Source organism: Mobula birostris, chromosome 10 (genome assembly GCF_030028105.1).
Source record: "Mobula birostris isolate sMobBir1 chromosome 10, sMobBir1.hap1, whole genome shotgun sequence".
NCBI classification, from domain to species: Eukaryota; Metazoa; Chordata; class Chondrichthyes; order Myliobatiformes; family Myliobatidae; genus Mobula; species Mobula birostris.
In genome coordinates this window covers 130,822,813-130,848,160 of record NC_092379.1, presented here as the reverse complement: position 1 = coordinate 130,848,160, position 25,348 = coordinate 130,822,813, and the positions used below count along the sequence as shown (strand labels likewise).

Here is a 25,348-nt window from a genome sequence, read left to right as displayed (position 1 = left end):
ACATCTGACACCCAGAACAGAACACTGGCTCTGTAGACATACCCCCTGATTCTCTCCAGAGTTAATTCAGAATAAGAAATCAGGGATGAACCTACCTACCTACCTTGCCTCCACCTGTTCTCGCCGAAGCCCTGTTGAGCCAAAGCCTTACTACTCTGCCTCACACTACTCTGATGATGACTGCTCCCAGGATGACCGCTCCGCCAGGCGCCTCTCTTTTATAGAGACTGGGTTCTTAAAGTTCTTTGCTGGACCTGCGCGGGAACATGTGTGTGTGTTGTGCTGACCTTGATTCCAGCTTATACTAAATATCCTCTTCTTGTGTATCTTCCATATCCCCCCATTATCTTCATAATTATGTGTCTATTTAAAAGTCCATTAAACTCCACCAAACTTCCTGTTTCTATTACTAAGCCTATGAACTACATTAGTTCGGATTGGCAACAACATCTCCATTAGCACAGGTGCACCACAAGGCTGTGTGCTTAGACCCTGTTCTAATTGCTTTACACTTATGACTGTGTGGCTAAGCACAGCTCCAATACCATATTCAAGTTTGCTGACATCACCACTATCATAGACTGAATCAAAGGTGGTGATGAATCAGCATATAGGAGGGAGACTGCAAATCTGGCTGAGTGGTGCCATAACAAAAACCTTTTACTCAATGTCAGCAAGACCAAGGAGATGATTATTGACTTTAGAAGGAGGAAGCCAGAGGCCCATGAGCCATTCCTCATCAGAGCATCAGAGGCAGAGACGGTCAACAACGTTCAATTCCTCGGTGTTTTCATTTTGTAGGAACTGACCTGGGCCCAGCACATTAGTGCAATTATGAAGAAAGTTCAGCAGCACCTCTACTTACTTCAGAGTTTGAAACTGCTCACTCTCTCCATTTCTGATCCCCCCATGAGGATTGGTATGTATTCCTTCATCTTGCTCTTCCTGAAGTCCACAATCAGCTCTTTCATCTTACTGACGTTGAGTGCCAGGTTGTTGCTGCGGCACCACTCCACTAGTTGGCATATCTCGCTCCTGTATGCCCTCTCGTCACCAGCTGAGATTCTACCAAACAATGGTTGTATTGTCAGCAAATTTGTAGTGTTACGTAACTGGCAACAATGAATATCAATCAAGACAGGTTATATAAAAACAACCAAACATTTATTAAACACGGATAAACGATAAAAAAAAACGAGAACCTTAACCGGAGGTTAACCGCTATGCAGCCGTTCAACAACTCAACTCAGCACTGGCTCTTAAAGCGTTAAATGCGAAAACAGTTATTAAAGTGGTCAAGTTAGATATAGTTCTTAAAATGGTAAATTCGAAAGTCCAACAGATTTATATGTTCAATTGGGAGAGACTTCGCTGGAGAAGGATTTCTTCATAGACACGACTTTCCTGCTGGTTCTGTCCAAAGGATTCACGATGCAGTAAATAAACAGTTTAAAACAACTGACCTTAATTTCTTTTAGAGAGCAAACCTTGCATGAACCCTTTGCTCTTTTGGCAAGAGTTATCCTCGATGCAGGTCACTATTCCTCCAACGAAGACTCAATAAGGTTGATCCTTTGTTAAACTGCCGAACTCAATCCTTCGGGTCCTGTACTTCAATAAAGTCTTCACTCCCCCTTCTACTGCTGGAATAAGGTAAATCAGCACATTTAGCCAAAAATTTCCAGTCCAGTAATATTGTACCTCGCGACAGAACGTAACAACCGTTTTAAAAATGAAACTGCGTCATAAAAACAAACACGCAACAGAAATGGAGACACAGTACATTCTAGCTGGAAATCTAAAAACTAAAAACTAACTGCGTCATCTGGAGTCTTCCCTTATATACCCATGGTGCACATGTCATCACGTGACCTCACATCAGCGGGAAAATTACATCAGGTGACCTCCAAAAGACCATTACATCATTCTCACAAAAAAAATCACAGATCTCCTTGAGGCATGTAACACCTCCCTCCAAAAAAATTTTGCTCTCTTAAAGAACAAAATTTTAACAATTAACAAGTTATACAAAAAAATACAAAGGTATAAAATTTACAACATACACAATATATACAGTCTTATCTTTCAGCACTTTACAAACTAATATACAGTAGGAGTGTTACAAATGTTAAACTATCACTCCATAAAAAAAAACAAATTTTCATTGTACACTTAGCATCTAGATAAACAATCAGCAATCACAAACAACAGGAATTCTGCAGATGCTGGAAATTCAAGCAACACACATAAAAGTTGCTGGTGAACGCAGCAAGCCAGGCAGCATCTCTAGGAATAGGTGCCGTCGACGTCTCGGCCTGAAACGTTGACTGCACCTCTTCCTAGAGATGCTGCCTGGCCTGCTGCGTTAATCAGCAATCACATTATCTTTACCCTTAATATGAGCGATCAAAATATTGTACTCCTGTAACATTAAACTGTGTTATTAAATAGGAGTTTAATTTCCTTAACCCTTTTCCTTAACGGTCACAGTGGCATGACCAAATTCACCGTTAGCTAAGTTAATAGTTAAGTTAGCTTTTGAAAGTTTCTCCAATGATTTCTCCACCGCAGTAATATGTGCTTTCCACGTATTATTTCCTGTAACTAAATCATCAGTATAGGCATCTGTATCTTTTAATCCCTGAATCACGCTATTAATCATCCTCTGAAAAGTACCTGGTGCATTCTTCATCCCAAATCGAAGAACATTATATTCATATAACCCAGATGGGGGTACAAATGCTGAAATCTCTCTACCTCTATCCGTCAATGGAACACACCAATAACCTTTTAACAAATCAATTTTTGTAAAGAATTTGGCCTCTCCAACTTTATCCACACAATCATCTACCTAGGGATTGGATATGCATCAGTTTTTGTCACAGCATTCACCTTTCTGTAATCCGTACAAAACCTAATACTATGGTCTGGCTTAGGCACCATAACACACGGTGAACTCCAATTCGAATTAGAATGTCTAATAATATCATTCTCTAACATACTCTTAATTTCTTGTTCAGCAAGTTCACATTTTTCCCTGTTCATACGGATGCTGTTTTATGGGTTTTGCATCTGCAACATCTACATCATGTGTAGCTACGGTGGTTCTTCTAGGGACTTCTGGAAATAAATCTCTATATTTAAAAATTAACTGTTTCATCTGCTCTCTCTGCTCTGGTTGTAAATGAGCTAATTTTTCATCAATATTTTCCAGAATTTTTAAATTTGGTAACCTGGCTGAAATAATGGTGGGTTTAAAATGAGTTTCAGATGAATCCTCCATTAAGTTTTTATCAAGATCAGACTCATTATTGATCACAACAGTCATAGTAGCAGCTTCTCTCTCATAATACGGTTTTATCATATTTATATGACACAACTTTGTTGTCTTTCTCCGATCTCGGGTTTTTACCATGTAATCTACATCATTTGCCTTAGATTTAATCTCATAAGGACCATGAAATTTAGCTTGTAATGGGTTCGTTTGCACTGGGAAAAGAACCAACACCTTATCTCCAGGCTTACATGACCTTATCCTAGCTTCCTTATCGTACCAAGTCTTCATCTTCTCTTGAGCTAACTTTAAATTTTCCTTGGCCAAGCTACAAGCTTTATACAATCTTTCTTTAAATTTCAAAACATAATCTAGCAAATTAGTGTGTACTTCTTTATTAATCCACTGTTCCTTCAACAAGGCCAAAGGTCCTCGAACTCTATGCCCAAACACAAGTTCAGAAGGACTAAAACCTAATGATTCCTGTACTGCCTCCCTTACTGCAAAAAGTAGTAAATGTATACCTTCATCCCAGTCCTTTTCATTTTCCACACAATATGTCCTAATCATAGTTTTTAGTGTAGAATGAAATCTCTCCAAGGCTCCTTGTGATTCTGGATGATAGGCTGAGAAATAATCTGTTTTGCTCCCAGTTTATAAACTATCTGCTGAAACAATCCTGACATAAAGTTACTACCTTTATCTGATTGTATTTCCTTAGGCAACCCAAAATAAGTAAAGAATTTTATAAGAGCCTTTGTCACCATTTTGGCTGTTATATTCCTAAGAGGTACTGCCTCTGGAAACCTAGACGCTGTGCACATAATAGTTAATAAATATTGCTGTCCAGTTTTAGTTTTTGGCAAAGGACCTACACGGTCTACAATGATTTTTGAGAACGGCTCACCGAATACTGGAATTGGTTGTAGTGGGGCCACTGGAGTTTACCCACAATTTGACACATATGACACGTTCTACAAAATGTCGCCACATCTTGTCTCAAACTAGGCCAATAAAAATGACTAGAAATTTTATTCATACTGTGACAAGAATACACATAGATTAAGATGTTAGCTGTCCTGTGCTGGCACCAGTGGGATCAGCAGTTGGTCTGCCACCTGTCTTCAGGAGAGAGAGAGATAAGGAAAACAACGGAGCAGCATTTGGAGATGTTAATGAAGGGACGGGAGAGTCTAATGGAAGGAGAGCTGTCAAGATCGGCTCACCCTTTGAACCCTGAACTGTTTGAAGTGATGGACAGGCGATACCCCAGCAGGGGATAAAAAGGGACAGGTTCGCTAAGGCAGGACACACACACGACACCTGAGGTAACAAGACCCTGGAAGCGGTGCGTCTCTCACAAGTCGGTGGGAAGTACCGGGCCATAGACGCTCAGGGTGGAAAGGCACAATCGGCGGGAACCTGGTGTGTGTCCACCCTTGCCTGGGTGCCAGGTTCACTGCAGAGAAACGATCGTATCTGGAAACGGAGGGGTCACGGTCGGTGACCTCAGATGACATCACAAAGGACTCGCCCGAAAGCTGACTGTGAAGGTCTGTGTGGAAGTTGTTTTGAATATTCATTCATTTTGCTCTCTCTCTCCTTCCCCCCACTGTCCATCGCCACAGCAGCGATTACTGCGAACTGAACTGAACTTTGCGTCACTTTGAAACTGGTCATTTACCCCTAGACAACGATAGAGCTTGATTGATCCTGTTATCTTAATTCTGTGTACATGCATGTTTATCATTGCTGAACTGTTGCATTCATTATCCTTTTGATTAGAGTACTGTGTTGCTTGTTTCTTTAATAAAACTTTCTTAGTTCTAGTAATTCAGACTCCAACTGAGTGATCCATTTTTGCTGGTTTGGCAACCCAGGTACGGGGTATGTAACAATAGTTTTCTTTACACCTAAATGACCACCCAAAGGAATACTATGAGCCATAGTTAAAATCTCATTTCAGTAAATTTTAGGAACTACTACCTGATGATTAACTTTCCGTTCCTCACTAGCAGGAATTGTAGGTGATCTCCATTTTCTCATTAATACTTCCTTTTCAAAATAATATCCTACTGGTACTTTTTCAATTTCACTATCTGGAAGAGCTTGTTCTTTTAATTTAACTATCTCAGGATCTCTACCCTGCTCTGCTATCATCTCCTTCTGAGATAAAGACAAATCTTCCTGGTCAGACTTACCACCAAAATCCTGATCAAATAATGTAGGTAAGAAAGTTTCTGACACATCCTCAAAATTCGAATCTTGATTTGAACAATCGTGGGTAACAACCTCATCCATTACATCAGTCTTTTTAGCCATAGCTCTTGTTACAACACAGGAAGAACCTGTGTTAGAATCCTGGTTCCTCAGAATTTGAATTTATTGTCAAATGCACTTCAGGAAAAACTTGTCCACCTGCTAAATCATTCCCTAACAAAAGAGAAACATCATTCACAGGTAAACTGGATTGTAGTCCTACTGTAACAACCCCTGTAACTAATCCTGACGTTAAATTTAATCTATGTAAATGTACTGGCATAAGGACACTCCCAACTCCTCTTATATAATTTACCTCACCAATGTCAGACTCATCACTAAACTTTAGCACACTGTCTAATATTAGTGATTGAGAAGCTCCAGTATCGCTAAGTATCCTTATTGGTACTGAATTGGATCCTTCTTTCAAGGATACAAATCCTTCTGTTATAAAATTTTCATATCCCCTCTTAACTTGGTCAGACTCTGACACATCTTCATTAGTATTTCCTAAACCCTGTGAATTTACAGGTGTTTCAATATGCTGCACACAAGCACCTGGGACTACTTCTTTCTCTTTCCTTTTCAATCAAAAGCAATTAGCTACTACATGTCCAGGTTTCTTACAATAATTACAAATTATATCAAAATGTCTTTCTTTCACATGTCTCCCTGCATCCTTACTTTTCTCATTAACTTCAGGTTTAATTTCTGGTTTACCTTGACTCTCTGTGCTATTTTTCCTTTTAAAAGTTTTACCTGGAGAAAATTCATTCTTGTGAATTAAAACATACTCATCAGCTAATTTAGCAATCTCCTGCAATGTAGCAGTGTCCCATTCACTTAAGTATGTTCTCACTTCAACAGGAATGCTTCTTTGAAATTCCTCCTGCAAAATCAACTCTTTTAATTTATTATACTCCCCATTCACATTTTTAGTGGAAACCCAACTCTCAAAACACACAGATTTCTCATAGGCAAATTCCACATAAGTTTTTTCCACAGATTTATTCAAATTTCTGAATCTTTCTCTATACGCTTCTGGAACCATCTGCTATGCCTTTAATATATGCTGCTTAACAATTTCATAATCCAGTGCTGGCTCAGCATTTAAAGCTGTATAAACTTGTGCCTTGCCTTTAATTACACTTTGTAACATCACTGGCCATTGGTCTCTCGGCCACTTTAAACTCAGAGCAACCAGTTTCAAAATGCTGGAAATATTTGTCCACTTCAGCTTCATCAAATGGAGGAGCCAAAATAACATCACGACTAGCAATAAACTGTTTCGTAGAACCAGAAGACTGATTCCTGAACTTTAATTTCTGCATCTCTAGCTCAAATTTCCTCTGGTTTTCAGCTTCTCTTTCTTTAAATTCCCTTTTTTTATGGGCCTCTCTTTCTTCAAATTCCCTTATTTTATTAGCCTCTCTTTCGGCCATTTCCGCTTTAAATCTTTCAAACTTTAACTGTTCAAGATGTAACTGCATTTCCAGATTACTCATTGGAAACCTATCTAACACCTCCTCATCAAACAGTTTCAAAGTAATATAATGCTCAGCGATTTTTCTTTGTATGAAAGCCTTGGTGGAATTCTTCGTAATTCCTTTAATATCCAACCTCCTAGCAATCTCCAATACCTCAGGTTTTCTCGCATTCTCTAAAGACCCCGAGTCAGGCATGTCCATAAACCCATCAATATTCATTGTTGCCGAATACCACTTACACACCAATCAAACTAAAAAAAATCGGGTATTTCCCTTTTCCAATCAAAATGGCAACTACCAGCACTTAAACCCAAAATCGGAACATCACCCGCAAACCCCCACAGATTATGTTACGTAACCGGCAACAATGAATACCAATTGAGACAGGTTACATAAAAGCAACCCAACATTTATTAAACACGGATAAACAATAAAAAAAAAAAATGAAAACCTTAACCGGAAGTTAACCGCTATGCAGCCGTTCAACAAATCGTCACTCGGCACTGGCTGTTAAAGCGTTAAATGCGAAAACAGTTATTAAAGTGGTAAAGTCAAATATGGTTCTTAAAATGGTAAATTCGAAAGTCCAACAGATTTCTATTGGGAGAGACTTCTCTGGCGAAGGATTTCTTCATAGACACGACTTTCCTGCTGGTTCTGTCCAAAGGATTCACGATGCAGTAAATAAACAGTTTAAAACAACTGACCTTAATTTCTTTTAGAGAGCAAACCTTGGGCATGAACCCTTTGCTCTTTTGGCAAGAGTTATCTTCGATGCAGGTCACTATTCCTCCAACGAAGACTCAATAAGGTTGATCCTTTGTTAAACTACTGAACGATACCAACTACTCTCAATCCTTCTTTGTACTTTGATAAAGTCTTCACTCTCCCTTCTACTGCTGGAATAAGGTACATCAGCACACCTAGCCAAAAATTTCCAGTCCAGTAATATTGTACCTTGCGACAGAACGTAACAACCGTTTTAAAAATGAAACTGTGTCATAAAAACAAATACGCAACAGAAATGGAGACACAGTACGTTCTAGCTGTAAATCTAAAAACTAAAAACTAACTGCGTCATCTGGAGTCTTCCCTTACATACCCGTGGTGCACATGTCATCATGTGACCTCACATTGGTGGGAAAATTACATCAGGTGACCTCCAAAAGACCATTACATCATTCTCACAAAAAAATCACAGATCTCCTTGAGGCATGTAACAGTAGATGGTATTTTAGCTATGTCTAGCCACACAGTCATGGGCATAGAGAGAGTAGAGCAGTGGGCTAAGCACATACCCCTGAGGTGCGCCAGTGTTGATCGTCAGCGAGGAGAGATGTTATCATCAATCTGCACAGACTGTGGTCTTCCAATTAGGAAGTTGGGGATCAAATTGCAGATGGAGGTACAGAGGCCCAGGTTCTGCAACTTCTCAGTCAGGATTGTGAAAATGATGATATTAAATGCTGAGCTATAGTCGGTGAACAGTTGGAAATCCAGAACAACACACGCACAAAATACTGGAGGAACTCATCATCTATGCAGAGAAACAAACAGTCAATGTTTCGGGTGAGACCCTTCGTCATTGTTATTCCTCTCTACTGAGAGGATCTCCAGCCTGACCTGCTGAAGTTTCCCGAGCATTTTGTGTGTGTTTCTCTCCAACAAAACATAGAAACATAGAAAATAGGTGCAGGAGTAGGCCATTCGGCCCTTTGAACCTGCACCGCCATTCAGTATGATCATGGCTGATCATCCAACTCAGAACCCTGTACCTGCCTTCTCTCCATACCCCCTGACCCCCGTAGCCACAAGGGCCTTATCTAACTCCCTCTTAAATATAGCCAATGAACTGGCCTCAACTGTTTCCTGTGGCAGAGAATTCCACAGATTCACCACTCTGTGTGAAGAAATTTTTCCTCATCTCGGTCCTAAAAGGCTTCCCCTTTATTCTCAAACTGTGACCCCTTGTTCGGACTTCCCCAACATCGGGAACAATCTTCCTGCATCTAGCCTGTCCAATCCCTTTAGGATTTTATACGTTTCAATAAGATCCCCCCTCAATCTTCTAAATTCCAGCGAGTATAAGCCTAGTCGATCCAGTCTTTCATCGTATGAAAGTCCTGCCATCCCAGGAATCAATCTGGTAAACCTTCTTTGTACTCCCTCTATGGCAAGAATGTCTTTCCTCAGATTAGGAGACCAAAACTGCACACAATACTCCAGATGTGGTCTCACCAAGGCCTTGTACTCATTCTTAAAAGCATGTCCTTGTTCTTCTGGGTGTGGAGCCATACCACTGTCCTCTCAGAACCAGGATCAGAATCAGAATCAGGTGTAATATCACTGGAATATGTCATGAAATGTGTTGTTTTGTGGCAGCAATACATAATAATAAAAACTATAAATTACAATAATAAATGGTTTATTAAATTAAATTAAACTTAATTTAGAATTAATCTAATTTAATTAAACAGATTCATTAAATAAGTAGAGCAAAAAGAGAGTAAAAATATTGAGATGGGAACGTAATCACACGACAACCAGCCCATTTAATCATCGGTCAACGAAGATTGATTATCTCTGCACACTGTTGTGCGGTTTGTTTAAAATAGATATTTGCCTGTTTATCTCTACAACCGTAACTCCGATTCAGCAGACTTCATTGGCTGCGAAGCACTTTGAAAAGTTACAAGGACGCGGAAGTAAAACGGAGTCTGATGCTAGAATGTAAGTAAAGGCCTGTTGGTAACTGAACAGGACTGACCGATGACCAGATCCGGTTCTACAGACTGTATTTGGATCTACGAACCAGCCTCGAATCGCCGTATACATTGGGGTCGGATCAAAGGTACCGCTGTGGTGTGATGACACATACAAGCAACGTTCAGCCTCGGAGTTTCAAAGCTGTTCCGGGCTCCTAGTCCAACCCCCACCCCGCGGCCCTCTCGTCACTGATCGCTGGAACTCGCTGTCAGCTTTGCCCGCAGTCCAGCCGGGTGCCGCCGGGAGGAGCGGAGGATGGCGGTGGGCAGGCGAGACTGCAGGATCACCTACTGCCAAAGTCTGGGCTGCGGGGCAGCGGCCGGGTTGCTCAGCCGTTCCCTCACATGCCCGCTGGACGTGGTGAAGGTGCTGAGCCAAGTGGGGACCTTCCACAGCAAGAAGGGCTTCCTCAGAACTTTCCAGCTACTTTGCGAGGCCGAGGGACTGCGAGCTTTGTGGAAGGGGAATTTCATCGCCTGCCTGCGCCTTTTCCCCTACAACGCCATTCAACTGTCGTCTTATAACAAGTAAGAGTGTATATTACCGGGTAATATACCTAGCTACAGCTGAAATGAGGGGAATCCCTCTGAATATGAAGGACCTATCGGTATCAGATTAACACAGATACATTTGTGCGGGTTTTTGCAACACTGTATTTCTTTAACGGAATATTTTCAGTAAGTGATAGGTGTGGTTTTCGGAGAAGATAGTTCAGCCTTTTCTAGACTAGGTCTCGGGTTGTAAATGTTTGGGAAGTTGGGTTACTAGCGGTCATGTCACTGAGGCACTCGGTGCTCACGCCTTCCCCGTGGAGCCAATCCCGAGCCGGCCGCCAGTCAGCACACACTGACGCGGGGTAAGCGGAGAATTTCCGGGTCCTGGGTCGGGTTGTCACGGTATCAGTGTGCACTAGATTCAACTATGGATTAGATGGGGAAGGTGTTCTGTTTTGTAACTTCAAAACATAAAACCCATTCAAAGTAAAACACAGGAGTGCGAAAATGCGGGTCTAACTTCGAGTTTTACTTTAAGCGAGGCGTGCCCGTATCACTTGGTAGCGGGATGACGTAGCAATCACATATTTATACACACAACCCATAATGACTTATTTAAACGAGCAAGAATGCTGAATATATATGTATTATATAACATTATTGTTTTATATATCTCGCTTTAACCTTCCACATCCTTTCTATCTGCTCTTTCAAGCCCTGGTATTGAACCATATAACAATTACAGCACGGAAACAGGCCATCTCGGCCCTCCTAGTCCTTTTATCTAGCTTCTCGTGTTTTTTCTGCTTGATGTTACTGTCATTCGGGATTGCCACATCTATTGCTACAGCTTTCTTCTGTTCCTTGTCCAGTATTACTATGTCTGGTTGATTAGCCAGTACCTGTTTATCAGTCTGTATTTGGAAGTCCCACAGGATCTCAGCTCTGTCACTCTCCACTACCATCTCGGGTGTTTCCCATTTGGACGAGGGAGTGTCCAGTCCACACTCAGAGCAGATGTTGCTGTACACAATTCCTGGAACTTGGTTGTGCCATTCAGTGTATGCTGTCCCTGCCTGCATCTTGCACCCGGCTACCATGTGCCGGATGGTTTCTGTGGATTCCTTGCACAGTCTGCATCTTGGGTCTTGTCTGGTGTGATAGACCCCTGCTTCTATTGCTCCTGTGCTCAGCAATTGTTCTTGTGCAGTCATGTGCTGTCCCTCAGCCTGCCATTTCCAGCCATTGGTAGGACTTTCTTATGTCAACTATCTCTGATACCTGGCGATGGTACATCCTGTTCAGTGGCTTGTCCCATCATGGCCTCTGGTTCTCTAGCTCTGCTTCACCCACTTCCATTTCCATGTCCCCTGCTATTCTGCTGTCTGAGGTATTCTCCTAGCAGGTTGTCCTCACGGGCCATCTTCCTGACATATTCACGGATGGTTCGCATTTCCTCCAGGACTATGGTCTTGTCACTTCCAACTCCACATCCACCTTTTTTCTGTAGGGGTACAGTCGCTCGACATTGGACTTCGGATGGAATCCTCCATGTATTGTGAGTAGTTTCTGGCTCCTGATGTCAACGGTTTCCAGTTTGTTCCTTGGCCAGCACACTACTGCGGCTGGGTATCTGATGACTAGTAGGGCAAATGTGTTGAAGGCTTTGATCTTGTTCTTCCCATTCAGCTGCTTTTTAGGACCTGTCTCACTCTTTGGAAGGACTTGGATGTTGCAGCCTTCCTTGTGTCCTCATCATGGCTTCCCTGCACTTGCTGGATCCCCAGGTATTTGTAACTGTCCTGTGCATCTGGTACGAGGCCTTCAAGTAACTTGACACCTTCAGCTTTGTTGAGTTTGCCTCTTTTCACGACCACTCGGCAGCACTATTCCAGTCCCAATGACATCCCGATGTCTCTGCTGTGCACCCTTGTCAGGTGGACTAGTGAGTCAATGTCTCTTTCATTTCTGGCAGACGGAATCAGAATCAGAATCTGGTTTATTATCATTGGCATGTGACGTGAAATTTGTTAACTTAGCAGAAGCAGTTCAATGCAATACATAATCTAGCAGAGAGAGAAAATAATAAATAAAATAAAACATAAATAAACAAGTAAACCAGTTACATATATTGAATAGATTGTTAAAAAACGTGCAGAAACAGAAATACTATATATTTTTTTAAAAAGTGAGGTAGTGTCCATTTAGGAATCGGATGGCAGAGGGGTAGAAGCTGTTCCTGAATCACTGAGTGTGTGCCTTCAGGCTTCTGTATCTCCTACCTGATGGTAACAGTGAGAAAAGGGCATGCCCTGGGTGCTGGAAGTGTTTAATAATGGACGCTGCCTTTCTGAGACACCACTCCCTAAAGATGTCCTGGGTACTTTGTATGGAGCTGACTAGATTTACAATCTTCTACAGCTTCTTTCGGTTCTGTGCAGTAGCCCCTCCATACCAGACAGTGATGCAGCCTGTCAGAATGCTCTCCACGGTACAACTAAAGAAGTTTTTGAGTGTATTTGTAGACATGCCAAATCTCTTCAAACTCCTAGTAAAGTATACCCTCTGTCTTGCATTCTTTATGACTACATCGATATGTAGGGACCAGGCTAGATCCTCAGAGATCTTGACACCCAGGAACTTGAAGCTGCTCACTCTCCCTACTTCCGATCCCTCTATGAGGATTGGTATGTGTTCTTTTGTCTTGCCCTTCCTGAAGTCCACAATCAGCTCTTTTGTCTTACTAAAGTCGGGTGCCAGGTTGTTGCTGCGGCACCATTCTACTAGCTTTGCCTTAACTTTTAGCGTTATTGTCCAACAGCCAATTGAGTTCTTGATGAAGGTCCTTAGTGTCTTGTTGACCTTGTACAGAGACAGGCATGTGTGGGGCATTGAGTCATATGTCTTCTGGTAGTTGATCCAGGCTGTGCTTAGGTTGGTTTGCCCGGTCTTGGAGTCTCGCATGACTGCTTTGTCCACTGGTAGTTGGTGCTTGGAGCTTTTGATTCCATTACTAATCCCCCTCTGAACAGAGATCAGGAATTTGCACACTTGTCCCTTCAGCTTGGTGGCTATGATGTCTGATAGGAGCTTCCATGTTGTTGACAGGCAGGTGATAGGCTGGTAGTTTGATGGTGTTGCTCCTTTGTGAGGATCCCTCATTATGAGTACTGTCCTTCCTTGAGTTAGCCAGTCAGGGTGGGAGCCGGCTTCAAGCAGCTGGTTCACTGGAGCTGCCAGTCGTGTATGTGATGCTGTTAGTTCCTTCAGCCTATAGGCCTGGATCATGTCAGGCCCTGGTGATGTCCAGTTCTTCATACTTACTACCCATTGCTGGACATCTGCTGCTGTGATGGTGACTGGTTCTTCCTCTGGGAGGTTGCAGGAGCTTGTTTATAGGTCTTTCAGCCACTGGGCACTGGTGTTCTGTGATGCTTCTTTCTCCCATATACTCTTCCAGTACTCCTCAGTGCAGTCTTGGTTGGTTCAGGTACTGGCATGTTGTTGCTCTGGAAATGTGCGAATACTTTTCCTGGTTCTTTAGAAAGGAATGCATTTATTTGCTTGGCCTCTGCATCCTTAGTGTACCTCTGTAGTCTGGTAGCCAGAACTGTTAACCATTGCTTGGCAGTTTCCAGAGCTTCAGCTATGGACATGCCTCTGTACTTGTTTAGTGGCCGAGATGAGCCTTTGGTGTTCCCAGCTTTCTGCAGCTCAGTTAGTCAGCTGACGTCCGCCCTTGTGGTTTTCATCTTGGCTTCCAATCGTCATCTCTGAGGGGGGAAGGGGTGTTATGTCAGTACTGTCCACTCTCTACTGTATTTCATTTTGTAGCCCAGCACCTCTAGGACTCCTGAGCCAATGCATACATCAGGTTATTGGTCTCAGTTATGTTGGAGGTTGCAGTTATCAGTAGAGCTTCATCGGCTGCTTCCGGAATGCCGTCCGATGGAATTTTATCACCAAGTCTGGGGAGCCTAGTTCGTTGCTTGACAGTCACCAGTTTAGCAATGATCTCCTCTGTCTGATTGCAGCAGCCAGCGCTGATATGCCCTGAGGGGAGGTTCGAACTTGCATTTCCCATGTGCAAGGTGATACTACTACCTTTGCACCATCTGTGAGTTGTGGAGGTGGGATTTGAATTCTTATTTCCAGATTGGCTCGGTTCTGCGGTGATATTGCTGCGGTGCATCGTGATGTATGTCTTCCAACGCAAGATGTGATAGCAATCCTCTGTTGTCAGCGTTTGATCACTGGGTAACCAGCTGTTTTTCCGTGAATGTGACCGACGGTTTTCATTGTTGCCAGAGTCCCCACATACACTTGATGTATCTTATTTCATGTGGGTTACTGTTGCAGTAGCATTCCATTAACTCCATGTTGTCCAGTCTCGTCCATTTATGGTTTGTTCCGGTAGCCAGTTTCTCACCAGGTGAACGTAGGGTTGCCAACTGTCCCGTATTTGCTGGGACATCCCATATATTGGGCTAAATTGGTTTGTCCCATACGGGACCCCCCTTGTCCCGTATTTCCCCACTAAGGTAGAGCGTTCCTATGAAACCTTTTGTGCTGAAATGGCGTAAAGTGAAGAAGCAATTACCATTAATTTACATGGGAAAAAATTTTGAGCATTCTCAGACCCAAAAAATAATACCAAATACCAAATAACGCATAAAACCGAAAATAAATAACACTAACATACAGTAAAAGCAGGAATGATATGATAAATACACAGCCTATATAAAGTAGAAATAATGTATGTACAGTTTAGTTGGGAAGATGAAGGCAAAACCGATTTGTGGGGAAAAAATCAGCGCACGTGCGCACACAGGTGCTCGCGCAAGGCTTCATGGTCTTGGTAGTCTTTCTTGGGGTAAAGTGTCCCGGGATTTGACTGCTACTTTTGTCCCTTATTTGGGAGTGAGAAATTTGGCAACCCTAACTGTAAAAGACATGTTGAGGTGAGTTTAACCCTACCTGGACACCCCGCCGATCAGCCAGTCCGCAAGAATATTGTCAATATTAAACCAGTCCACGGTGCAAAAAAGGTTGGGGACCCCTGTATTAGCCCATACATCTTTGGAATGTGGGAGGAAACCAGAGCACTGGGTGGAAACCCACATGGTCACAGGGAGAACGTACAAACTCCTTACAGACAGCAGGAGGAGTTGAACCGGGTCACTGGCACTGTAATTGATTTCCACAACAGCTGAGCTACTGTGCCTCCCTTAAGCTTTAGACTAATTGAACTTTTCCAGCTGCCGTTGTTGCTTTTGAACATGTTCCTGATGAAGTCTGCGGTTGCTAATCCAGCTCATATATACAGAGAGACAGTGAAAAACCTTGTTCTGCATGCCCACCAGAGAGATTATTCCAAGCTAAGGTACGTTACGGTCATACAAAAGGAATAAAAGGAAACAATGCAGAATTTGGGCACCACGCCAGCATAGTGGTTAGCACAATGATATTACGGCTTGGGGCGTTCCAGATTTCAGCGTTCAATTCCGGCCCCATCTGTAAAGAATTTGTACAATCTCCCTGTGAACTGCATGGGTTTCCTCCGGGTGCTCCAGTTTCCTCCCACAGTCCAGGGGCCTACCGTTTGGTAGTAAACCGGTCAGTGTAAATTGTCCCTTGATTAGGCTAGGGTTAAATAGGTGGATTGCCAGTCAGTGAGGCTCGCTGGGCCAGGAGGGCCCTTATCTCTAAATAAATAAAAGCAGTGTTACAATTATAGAGTAAGTGCAGTATAGGTAAGCAATAAGGTGCAAGGTCTTAATGAGGTATTCAAAGAGAACAAGGGTACATCTTTATCATTAAAGAGGTCCATTCAAGTGTCCTGCGATAATAAAAGCTGATGTTGAATCTGGTGGTTCGTTTTCTCAGGCTTTTTCATCTTCTGCCGATATGGGGGTGCAGGGATGTAGGCGTTGCCAAGTGTGGATCTGGGTGATGTGCCCGGCAGGTCAGGCTGGCATGCCCTCCACCCAAGGTGAAATGAAGAGAGAAAACAAACAAGCTGAGCCAGTGTCACAGATAGATGTTCTTTGGAGACAGAGAACTGAAGTAATCAAATTCAAGTTCAATTGTCATTGACCCGTACACATGTATATAGCTAAACAAAGCAGTGTTCCCCTGGGGTCAAGGTAGAAAGCACAATACATAGAGTGACACAGAACACATCTAGTTATGATGACACATACAGTCACAGAAAATAATATTAGCACAAGTCCTTGAGAGGCATGGCCTGAAGATTGATGGTGCATAGGATTTTGACCTGGAGCCATGTTTCAGCATGAACAAGTACATAGCAGTTCCTCATATCACACTGGTTGAGTAAATGAAAGCAAATCCGCTAGTCTTGTGCTGGATCAGCCAGAAACAAATCAGCTTATCTTCCTAGGAGCAAACACTGGGGTTATCTAAAGTTGTAGCATTTGATGTTGAGTCCAGAAGATTGCAACATGCTCAAACATATGATGAGGTAATTTTCCTTAAGGTTGTGTTGGGTGTCGTTGTAACAGAGCAAGATGCCCCAGACTGATAGGTGAGACTGGAGAATTAAAGTGGCAGGTTACAAAAAGCTCAAGGTAGTCCTGGCAGACTGAACAGCCATGGGACCAAACTGTGTCTGTCTTTTGCAACCAACAATCTGGAGGAAGTCAGCAGGCCAATCAGCATCTGTGGAAGGAAAGGATTCATCAACATTTTGGGTCAAAAACCTGCATCACAAATGAGAGAGAAGAGGTGAGATGACCAGTACAAAGAGGAGACAGCCATACAGCAGAAAGAGGAGGGGAAGGGAAATTGCTGGTAAGTCAGTTAGTTACCTTTAGTATATTCCAGTTAAAAGCAAGGACTGTAAGGTTGGGGAGAACCAGCCTTGGATAACTAAAGAAATAAAAGAAAGCATCAAATTAAAAGCTCGTGCATACACAGTCGCCAAGCGTAGTGGGAAACTGGAAGATTGGGAAATCTTTAAAAAGCAACAAACAACCACTAAGTGAGCAATAAAGAAAGGGAAGATGGATTATGAAAATAAATGAGCACAAAATATTATTAACAGATAGTAAAAGTTTTAATAATTATATAAAGTGGAAAAGGATGGCTAAAGGGAACATTGGTCCCTTGAAGGACAAGAAGGAGGAATTGATATTGGGTAATGAGGAAATGGCAGAGATTTAGAATGATTATTTTGTGTTGGTCTTCACGGTGGAGGACACATCTAACATGCCAAAGAGAGATGTTATGGATGCGATGAGAGGTGAGGACCTCGATACAATAGCTATCACTAAAGAGGTAGTGCTGAGCAAACTTGTGGTCCTGAAGATAGGTAAGTCCATTGGTCCTGATGGAATGCATCTCTGGGTACTGAAAGAAGTAGCAAAAGTTATAGTAGAGGCTTTGGTGATAATTTACCAAAATTCTTTGGACTCTGGGCAGAGTGTGTGCATGCTGCTGTGCAGGGGGACTTGGGAGTGCTTGTGCATGAATCACAAAAGGTTGGTTTGCAGGTGCAACAGCCTATTAAGAAGGCAAATGGAACTTTGGCCTTCATTGCTAGAGGGATTGAACCTAAGTGCAGGGAGATTCTGCTGCAACTGTACAGGGTACTGGGGAGGCCGCATGGAGATGAGGAGGAACTGCTTTTCCCAGAGAGTGGTGAATCTGTGGAATTCTCTACCCAATGAAGCAGTGGAGGCTACCTCAATAAATATATTTCAGACAGATTTTTGCATAGTAGGAGAATTAAAGGTTATGGGGAAAAGGCAGGTAGGTAGATAGATGGTCAGATCAGCCATGATCTTATTGAATGGCAGAGCAGTCTCCATGGGCCAGATGGTCTACTCCTGCTCCTATTTCTTGTGTTCTTATGTTCTTAAAATGCCATACAAATAAAGAAAATAAGAACTAGGAAAAATTAGTGGAAAAACAAGTGTGAAGGGGCAGAGTAAGATTGGAGGGCAGAGAGGAATTGTCCTGCAGACCTCTCCTCTCCTTTCAGCTTCCTTCTTCAGCCCTTTCCCTTTGCACCTATAACCTTCCAGCTTCTCACTTCCTCTCCCTCACCTGGTCTCACCCAGTTCGTGCCCCTTCTCTTCCCATCGCCACCTTATTCTGGCTTTCTCCCCACTTCCTTTCCATCCCAGTGAAGGGTCTCTGCAGAACACCCACTGCTTATCCCTCTCCATAGATGCTGCCTGAACTGCTGAGTTCCTCCTGCATCTTGTGTGTGTTGCTCTGACCAGATTATCTGCTCTTCCCACTTTCCCCACATTTTAAAACCTAGTCCTCGCTGACTTTTCCAACTTCTGCTGAACTTTGTGTTAGGTTTACCCACGTGTCAGTTTATCAGCCTACAAAACGACACTTTGATTCCAGGACCAACGAGACATTGTCTGTTTATTTCCCAGATTTATAAACCTGTTCATGGACGATTTAGGCCACATCTCGCACCGTGGTGTCATTGTAGCAGGGAGCCTGGCAGGAATCGTGACCGCTGTCCTGACTTACCCTGCAGAACTGATTGAGACGCGCCTGATTGTTCAGAACAGCAGGGCCCCCACCTACAGAGGAATCGTCCACACTCTCCTGACTATCTACAGCAGGGAAGGATTCTCAGCACTTTATCGAGGGGCTACACTGTCAATCCTGGGTAGGTATGCACAGCCGGCATGGGGGGGTGGGGCGGGGGTGGGGAGGAGTGTAAAGCCCAGTATCTATTGCTGAATACGTTTATCATCTGACAGCTTCTAAATTCTAGCAGGACAAGGATAGCGCTGTTTACTCTGAGTTAGAGATGGCTGTAGCATTTGATGTTCTCTGTCAGCGCCTATTGTCAGAGAATGTAGAGTCTGGGAGCAGAGGGATGGTGTTTAAAAGGTTCTACTGAACTAACTGTGTTCTTTCTAAAATCACTCTTTATGAAGTGCTCACGCACTCTTTATGTTATTTGTCTTTACCCCTTGTAAATAAAAAAAATCCTTGATCTTATCGTTCAAGTTTATTGTCATTCCTGTACCGTAGTGTGCAAAAGTGTTAGGCACATATGTATAACTAGGGTGCCTAAAACTTTTTGTGTAGTACTGTGTGTGTCAACGTGGAGGTGAGAGCAGGTCTGTAAATCTGGCGGGAGCAAAGGATGTTGGGAATGGCGAGGGTGGGGTGCTGTGGGACAGCTGGCAGAGAAGGAGTGCCAGGGTCGGAGGAGGGAGAGGGGCTGGCTTCCGTCATCAAGGACCCTCACCAACCAGGACATGCCCTCTTGTTATCACCAACCGGGACGTGCCCTCTTGTTGTTATCACCAACCGGGACGTGCCCTCTTATTGTTATCACCAACCGGGACGTGCCCTCTTGTTGTTATCACCAACCAGGACATGCCCTCTTGTTGTTATCATCAAGAAGGACGTGCCCTCTTATTGTTATCACCAGCCGGGACGTGCCCTCTTATTGTTATCACCAACCAGGACGTGCCCTCTTGCTGTTATCACCAACCAGGACGTGCCCCCTTGCTGTTATCACCAGCCGGGACCTGCCCCCTTGCTGTTATCACCAGCCGGGACCTGCCCCCTTGCTGTTATCACCAGCCGGGACCTGCCCCCTTGCTGTTATCACCAGCCGGGACCTGCCCCCTTGCTGTTATCATCAGGAAGGAGGCACAGAAGCTGAAAGGCTGACACTCTGCAAATCAAGAACAGCTTCTTCCCCTTTGCCATCTGGTTTCAAAATAGACCTTGAACCCATGAATGCCACTTTTTAAAAAATTTCTGTTTTTTGCACTATTTATCTTAATTTAGCTATTTAATATACTTATGTTTACTTACTGTAATTATTTTTTTTAATTTATTGTCTATCGCAATGTACTGCTGCCACAAATTTAACAAAGTTCACAACGTATGCCGATGATATTAAACCTGATTTTGATTCCAATGATACTGACATCCCTCTGGTGCTTCCTGCACCCTCCCCTCTTCCTTCCCCTTTCCATCATGATTCCCCTCTCTCTGCCCCCTTCCCACTCAATCCACAATGGAGAATCAGGTTTATCAAAGATTCAAAGTACAGTTATATTCAAAGAATATATAAACTATACAACCTTGAGATTTGTTTGCTTACAGGCAGTCACAAAGCAAGGTACCTGAAAGAACCCAATTAAAAAAATTGACCAACCCCCAATGCGCCAAAGAAAGAAAAAAAACCAGATCATGCAAACAATAGAAGTCAGCAACAACAACAGCATTCCGAACCAAAATTGAATCCTTCGATCCAAATCCCTGGAGCAGCTCGGAGTAGAGCCAAACCCTCGGTGTTCAGTTCATCATATTAGCGGGACAAGTCGCCGCAATGTTCGCGGATGTGAAGCACAGCAGCCGGGGGAGTCTCATACCCTTAGTGTCTCAGAGAGAGGTCAGTATTTAAATAGTCCGCACAGCAGATTGTACCTCGCATTAGGGTCTGGGCTCTGCTGCAGCGAATCGCTCCGGGTCTAGATTTTGCTACCGGAGTAGCCCGTTCTCAACTTCTCCAAAGTCGGCTCGGCGCCCAGAGTGATCCAACCTCACCCGACTCTCAACATCCTGCCTTTCCGGTCTATCTGGGCCAGTGTTTAAATCGCCCAAACAGCGGATTGTACTTCACATTAGGGCCTGGGCTCCGCCACGGCGAATCTCTCCAGGCCTAGAACACGCAGCCCAGCAATTCACTTCGGAGCTGGATTTCACTGCCAAAGAATCCGTTCTCGACCTCTCCAAATCGGCTCAGCACCCATCACTCACATATGTAATCAAATTTGTTATTTTTTTTGCAGCAGCAGTATGGTGCAATATATAAAATTACTACTTATACCCTAGATATATAACGTGCTGAAGACTTTTACACAGTACTGTATACCACCTAATGAAACAATGTTCCTCTGGACCAAGGTGCACAACACAATACATATAACTTGCGCACGTAAATTAACAAATAATAAGGTACCTTTACTTTACTAGTTTAAAAACTACACGGTAAACTCTACTGGCGCTTCATATGGCTGGTGGCAGGGGGTTCAGTAGACTTGTGGCCTGGGGGAAGAAGATGTTTTTCATCCTGTCAGTCCTTGTCCTAATGCTACAGTACCTCCTGCCCGATAGCAGGCTTAAATGTCACTGAACTTCACTTGTCCCATCACTGAACTGTTCTCACAATCTGTGGACTCAGTTTTAGGACTTTCATCTCATGTTCTCGATATTTATTGCTAATTTTGAATTTTTTTCTGTTTTATATTTGTACTGTTTGTCGTCTTTTGCTTGTCTGTCTGGTTGGGTGCAGTCTTTCATTGATTCTGTTGGATTTATTGTAAACGCCCGCAAGAAAATGAATCTCCGGGTTGTATATGGTGTCATATATGTATTTTGATAATAAAATTACTTTGAAACACAAGGGATTCTGTAGATGCTAGAAATCCAGAGCAACACACACAGGAGGTCAAGCAGCAACTACGGAAAGGAATTTACATTTGATGGTTTGGGGGCGAGACCCTTCACAGGATTCGAAAGGCGGGGGAAGAAGCCAGGATAAGAAGGGAGAGGAGGAGAAGGAAGACAAGTTTGCAGATGAATTACGCGGCTGAGGTAGCGAGACTGGGTGAGCACATGGTCAAAGAGTCGGAGAGCAGCTGAGATCACAGAGGCAGATCAGTGAGAGCGGGTCTTACTGAATTCCCATTGAAGAGAAGTTTCAAACTTCTACATGGTAGACATACATATAACCATATAACTATTACAGCACGGAAACAGGCCATCTCGGCCCTTCTAGTCCGTGCCGAACTCTTACTCTCACCTAGTCCCACTGACCTGCACCCAGCCCATAACCCTCCATTCCTTTCCTGTCCATATAGCTGTCCAATTTGACTTTAAACGACAACATCGAACCCGCCTCAACCACTTCTGCTGGAAGCTCGTTCCACACAGCTACCACTCTCTGAGTAAAGAAGTTCCCCCTCATGTTACCCCTAAACTTTTACCCTTTATCTCTCAACTCATGTCCTCTTGTTTGAATCTCCCCCACTCTCAATGGAAAAAGCCTATCCACGTCAACTCTATCAATCCCCCTCATGATTTTAAATACCTCTATCAACTCCCCCTCAACCTTCTACATTCCAAAGAATAAAGACCCAACTTGTTCAACCTTTCTCTGTAACTTAGGAGATGAAACCCAGGTAACATTCTAGTAAACCTTCTCTGTACTGTCTCAATTTTGTTGACATCTTTCCTATAATTTGGTGACCAAAACTCTACACAATACTCCAAATTTGGCCTCATCAATGCCTTGTACAAATTCAACATTACATCCCAACTCCTATACTCAATGCTCTGACCATAAGTTTCAATATAATTATGGAGAAGGATAGGACTGGACCCAGGGTTGGGATTTTTTTCATAGAGAAATTATTTTGGAGCAGCAAATCATACACACAAGTGATTCTGCAAATGCTAGAAATTTATTTTCTGTTCTTGAAAAGCATCATCCCAAATCAAAGCTCCAGAGTTCATTTTTCAGATATATTAAAAGTAAAGTGGAGGTATTGGGCTGCTGGAAAATGATGCTGAAGAGGTAGTAATGGGGACAAGGAAATGGTGGATGAACTAAACAGGTATTTTACATCGATCTTCACTGTGGAAGACACTAACAGTATTTTGGAAGTTTGAGAGTGTCAGGGGCGGAAGTGAATGTAGTTGCTATTACTAGGGAGAAGGTGCTTGGGAAGCTGACGGGTCTGAAGGTAGATAAGTCACCCAGACCAGACGGACTACACCCCAGGGTTCTGAAAGATATGGCTGAGAGATTGTGAAGGCATTAGTAATGATCTTTCAAGAATCAATAGATACTGGCATGGTTCCTGCCAAAGGGTTTCGGCCCAAAATATCGACTGTACTTTTTCCCTTAGATGCTGCCTGGCCTGCTGAGTTCCTCCAGGATTTTGTGTGAGTTGCTTAGATTTCTAGCATCTGTAGGTTTTATCTGGTTTGAGAGTTCATGAATGTGGTTTTTATCTTCCAAGTTGATGCATATCTTACCTCTTTGTCTGAATCCCACCACTCACTTATGCATTTCTGGCACAAAACCAAAATGCTCTTATTAAAGACCCTTATAAAATCCTATGCAATTAGACAATACCTGCTTGATATCAGGTTGGACTGAGGAATTATGAAGGAGATGTTGGGAGTCTGGGGAGTTGCCTGAATCCTCGAGTCGAGTTCAGGTGTGATGGGAAAACAGCATCACAGTCACATAGATTCCGACAAAGCACAGAACATGTATAAGAAAAGTGAAGAAAAGGACAGTGCGTAAAAGGACTTTTGCGTCAAAGAAACCATCAGAGATAAGTACATTACAGTGCAAGAGGTGTGTTTCATTGTGAATGTGGAGCTAGGCTTGAGCAGGTTGGTTCAAGAAACTGATGGCTATAAGGAAGTAGTTGTTCCTGATCCAGGTGGTGTGGAACTTCAGGCTTCTGTACCTCCTGCCTGATGGCGGTAGCAAAAGGAGGACACTTCCCAGTGTGGGCTTTCTTGATGATGGACGCTACCTGCTTGAGACATTATTTCATACGGATGCTTTTGATGGAGGGGAAGGCTATGCCTGTGACGGACTGGGCTGTGTTCACTACGTCCTGCAGTCTCTTGTGTTCCTGTACGCTGGAGTTGCTATGAATGCAATCACTCAGGATGCTTGCTAAGGTGTTCCTGTAGAAATTCCTTAGAGCATTTGGTGACATAATAGTGAATCTGAGGAATTCATTGCCACAGGTGGCTGGGGAGGGCAAGTCACTGGGTATATTTAAGGCAAATGTTGATAGATTCTTGATTAGTCAGGGCATGAAGGAATGTGCGGAGAAGGCAGGAGATTGGGGCAGAGAGGGAAAACGGATCAGCCATGATGATTAAATTGCAGAGCGGACTCGATGGGCCAAATGGCCTAATTCTGCTCCTATATCTTTTTATATATTATAATGCGGTAGTCATACAGCACCGAAATGGGGCCCTTCACCCTAACTGGTCCACGTGAGTAAGATTCCAGTCTGAGCCTGTCCTACTCACTCGTATTTGGCCCATAGCCCTTTAACTCAGGGTTTTGCAACCTGGGGTCCATGGACCCTCTGTTAGTGTATTGGGCCGTGGCATAAAAAGGTTGGGAACCTCTGCTCTAAACCTTTCCAATCCACGTGCCTGTCCAAGAACCTTTCAAACCTTGTTAATGTACCTGCCTCAACCTCTTCCTCTGGCAGCTCATTCCATATACCAACCACCCGCTGGATAGGGATAAAAGTTCCTCCTTGGGTTCCAATTAGCTCTCTCCCCTCTCACCTTAAACCTGTACCGCCTTGCCGTGATTCCCCACAGTCTAGGGGAAAAGGACTGCGCTTATTGACCCTGCCTATGCTCCTCGTGCTTTATACACCTCTATAAGATTATCGGTCTGTCTCCAGCACTCTGGTGAGAAATCTCCAACCTGCCACCATACTAGATACATTCTGAATCTCCTTCTTTCTAGAAAGTAAACTTGCCAGTGCACCTCCTTCATGATTACATCTATCTGCTGTGCCATCTGTGATGTTGATGCCCAGAAATGGGAAGCTGCTGACTCTCTCCTCTGCAGATGTGGAGCAGACACTTCATACAGAATACCTCATGAACTCCGGAACCTTTATCTCTCAGCAACTGTTGCATCTAGTCCATGCCAGACTATTATTCTGCCAAATCTTGTCAACCTGCACCTGGACTATCGCCCTCCGTACCCCTCCCATCCATGTACCTATCCAAACTTCGCTTGAACGTTGAAATCCAACCTGCATCCACCACTTCTGCTGGCAGCACGTTCCACACTCGCACCATCCTCTGAGGGAAGAAGTTCCCCCTCAGGAATATTTCACCTTTCACCCTTAACCTATGACCTCTAGTTCTAGTCTCACCCAACTTCTGCAAGAGCCTGCTTGCATTTATCCTGTCTATACCTCTGCTGCTGTGTTATAGTTCTGTTATAGAGTGAGTGTGTGTGTGTGTGTGTGTGTGTGTGTGTGTATGTG

The 25,348-nt window shown here is 43.4% G+C and overlaps 1 protein-coding gene across 1 annotated transcript in view; it reads left to right on the top strand.

Annotated features, from left to right (window-relative positions):
- Window positions 1–9,700: 9,700 nt before the first annotated feature.
- The window catches only part of slc25a43 (solute carrier family 25 member 43), a 42,570-nt gene continuing 26,922 nt past the window's right edge, over window positions 9,701–25,348 (top strand). Inside the window, exons 1-2 of the mRNA XM_072270990.1 lie at window positions 9,701–10,313; window positions 18,695–18,936. Of these exons, the coding sequence (XP_072127091.1) occupies window positions 10,042–10,313; window positions 18,695–18,936 (514 nt within the window). The 5' untranslated portion in view covers window positions 9,701–10,041. The remainder of the gene's footprint in view (window positions 10,314–18,694; window positions 18,937–25,348) is intronic.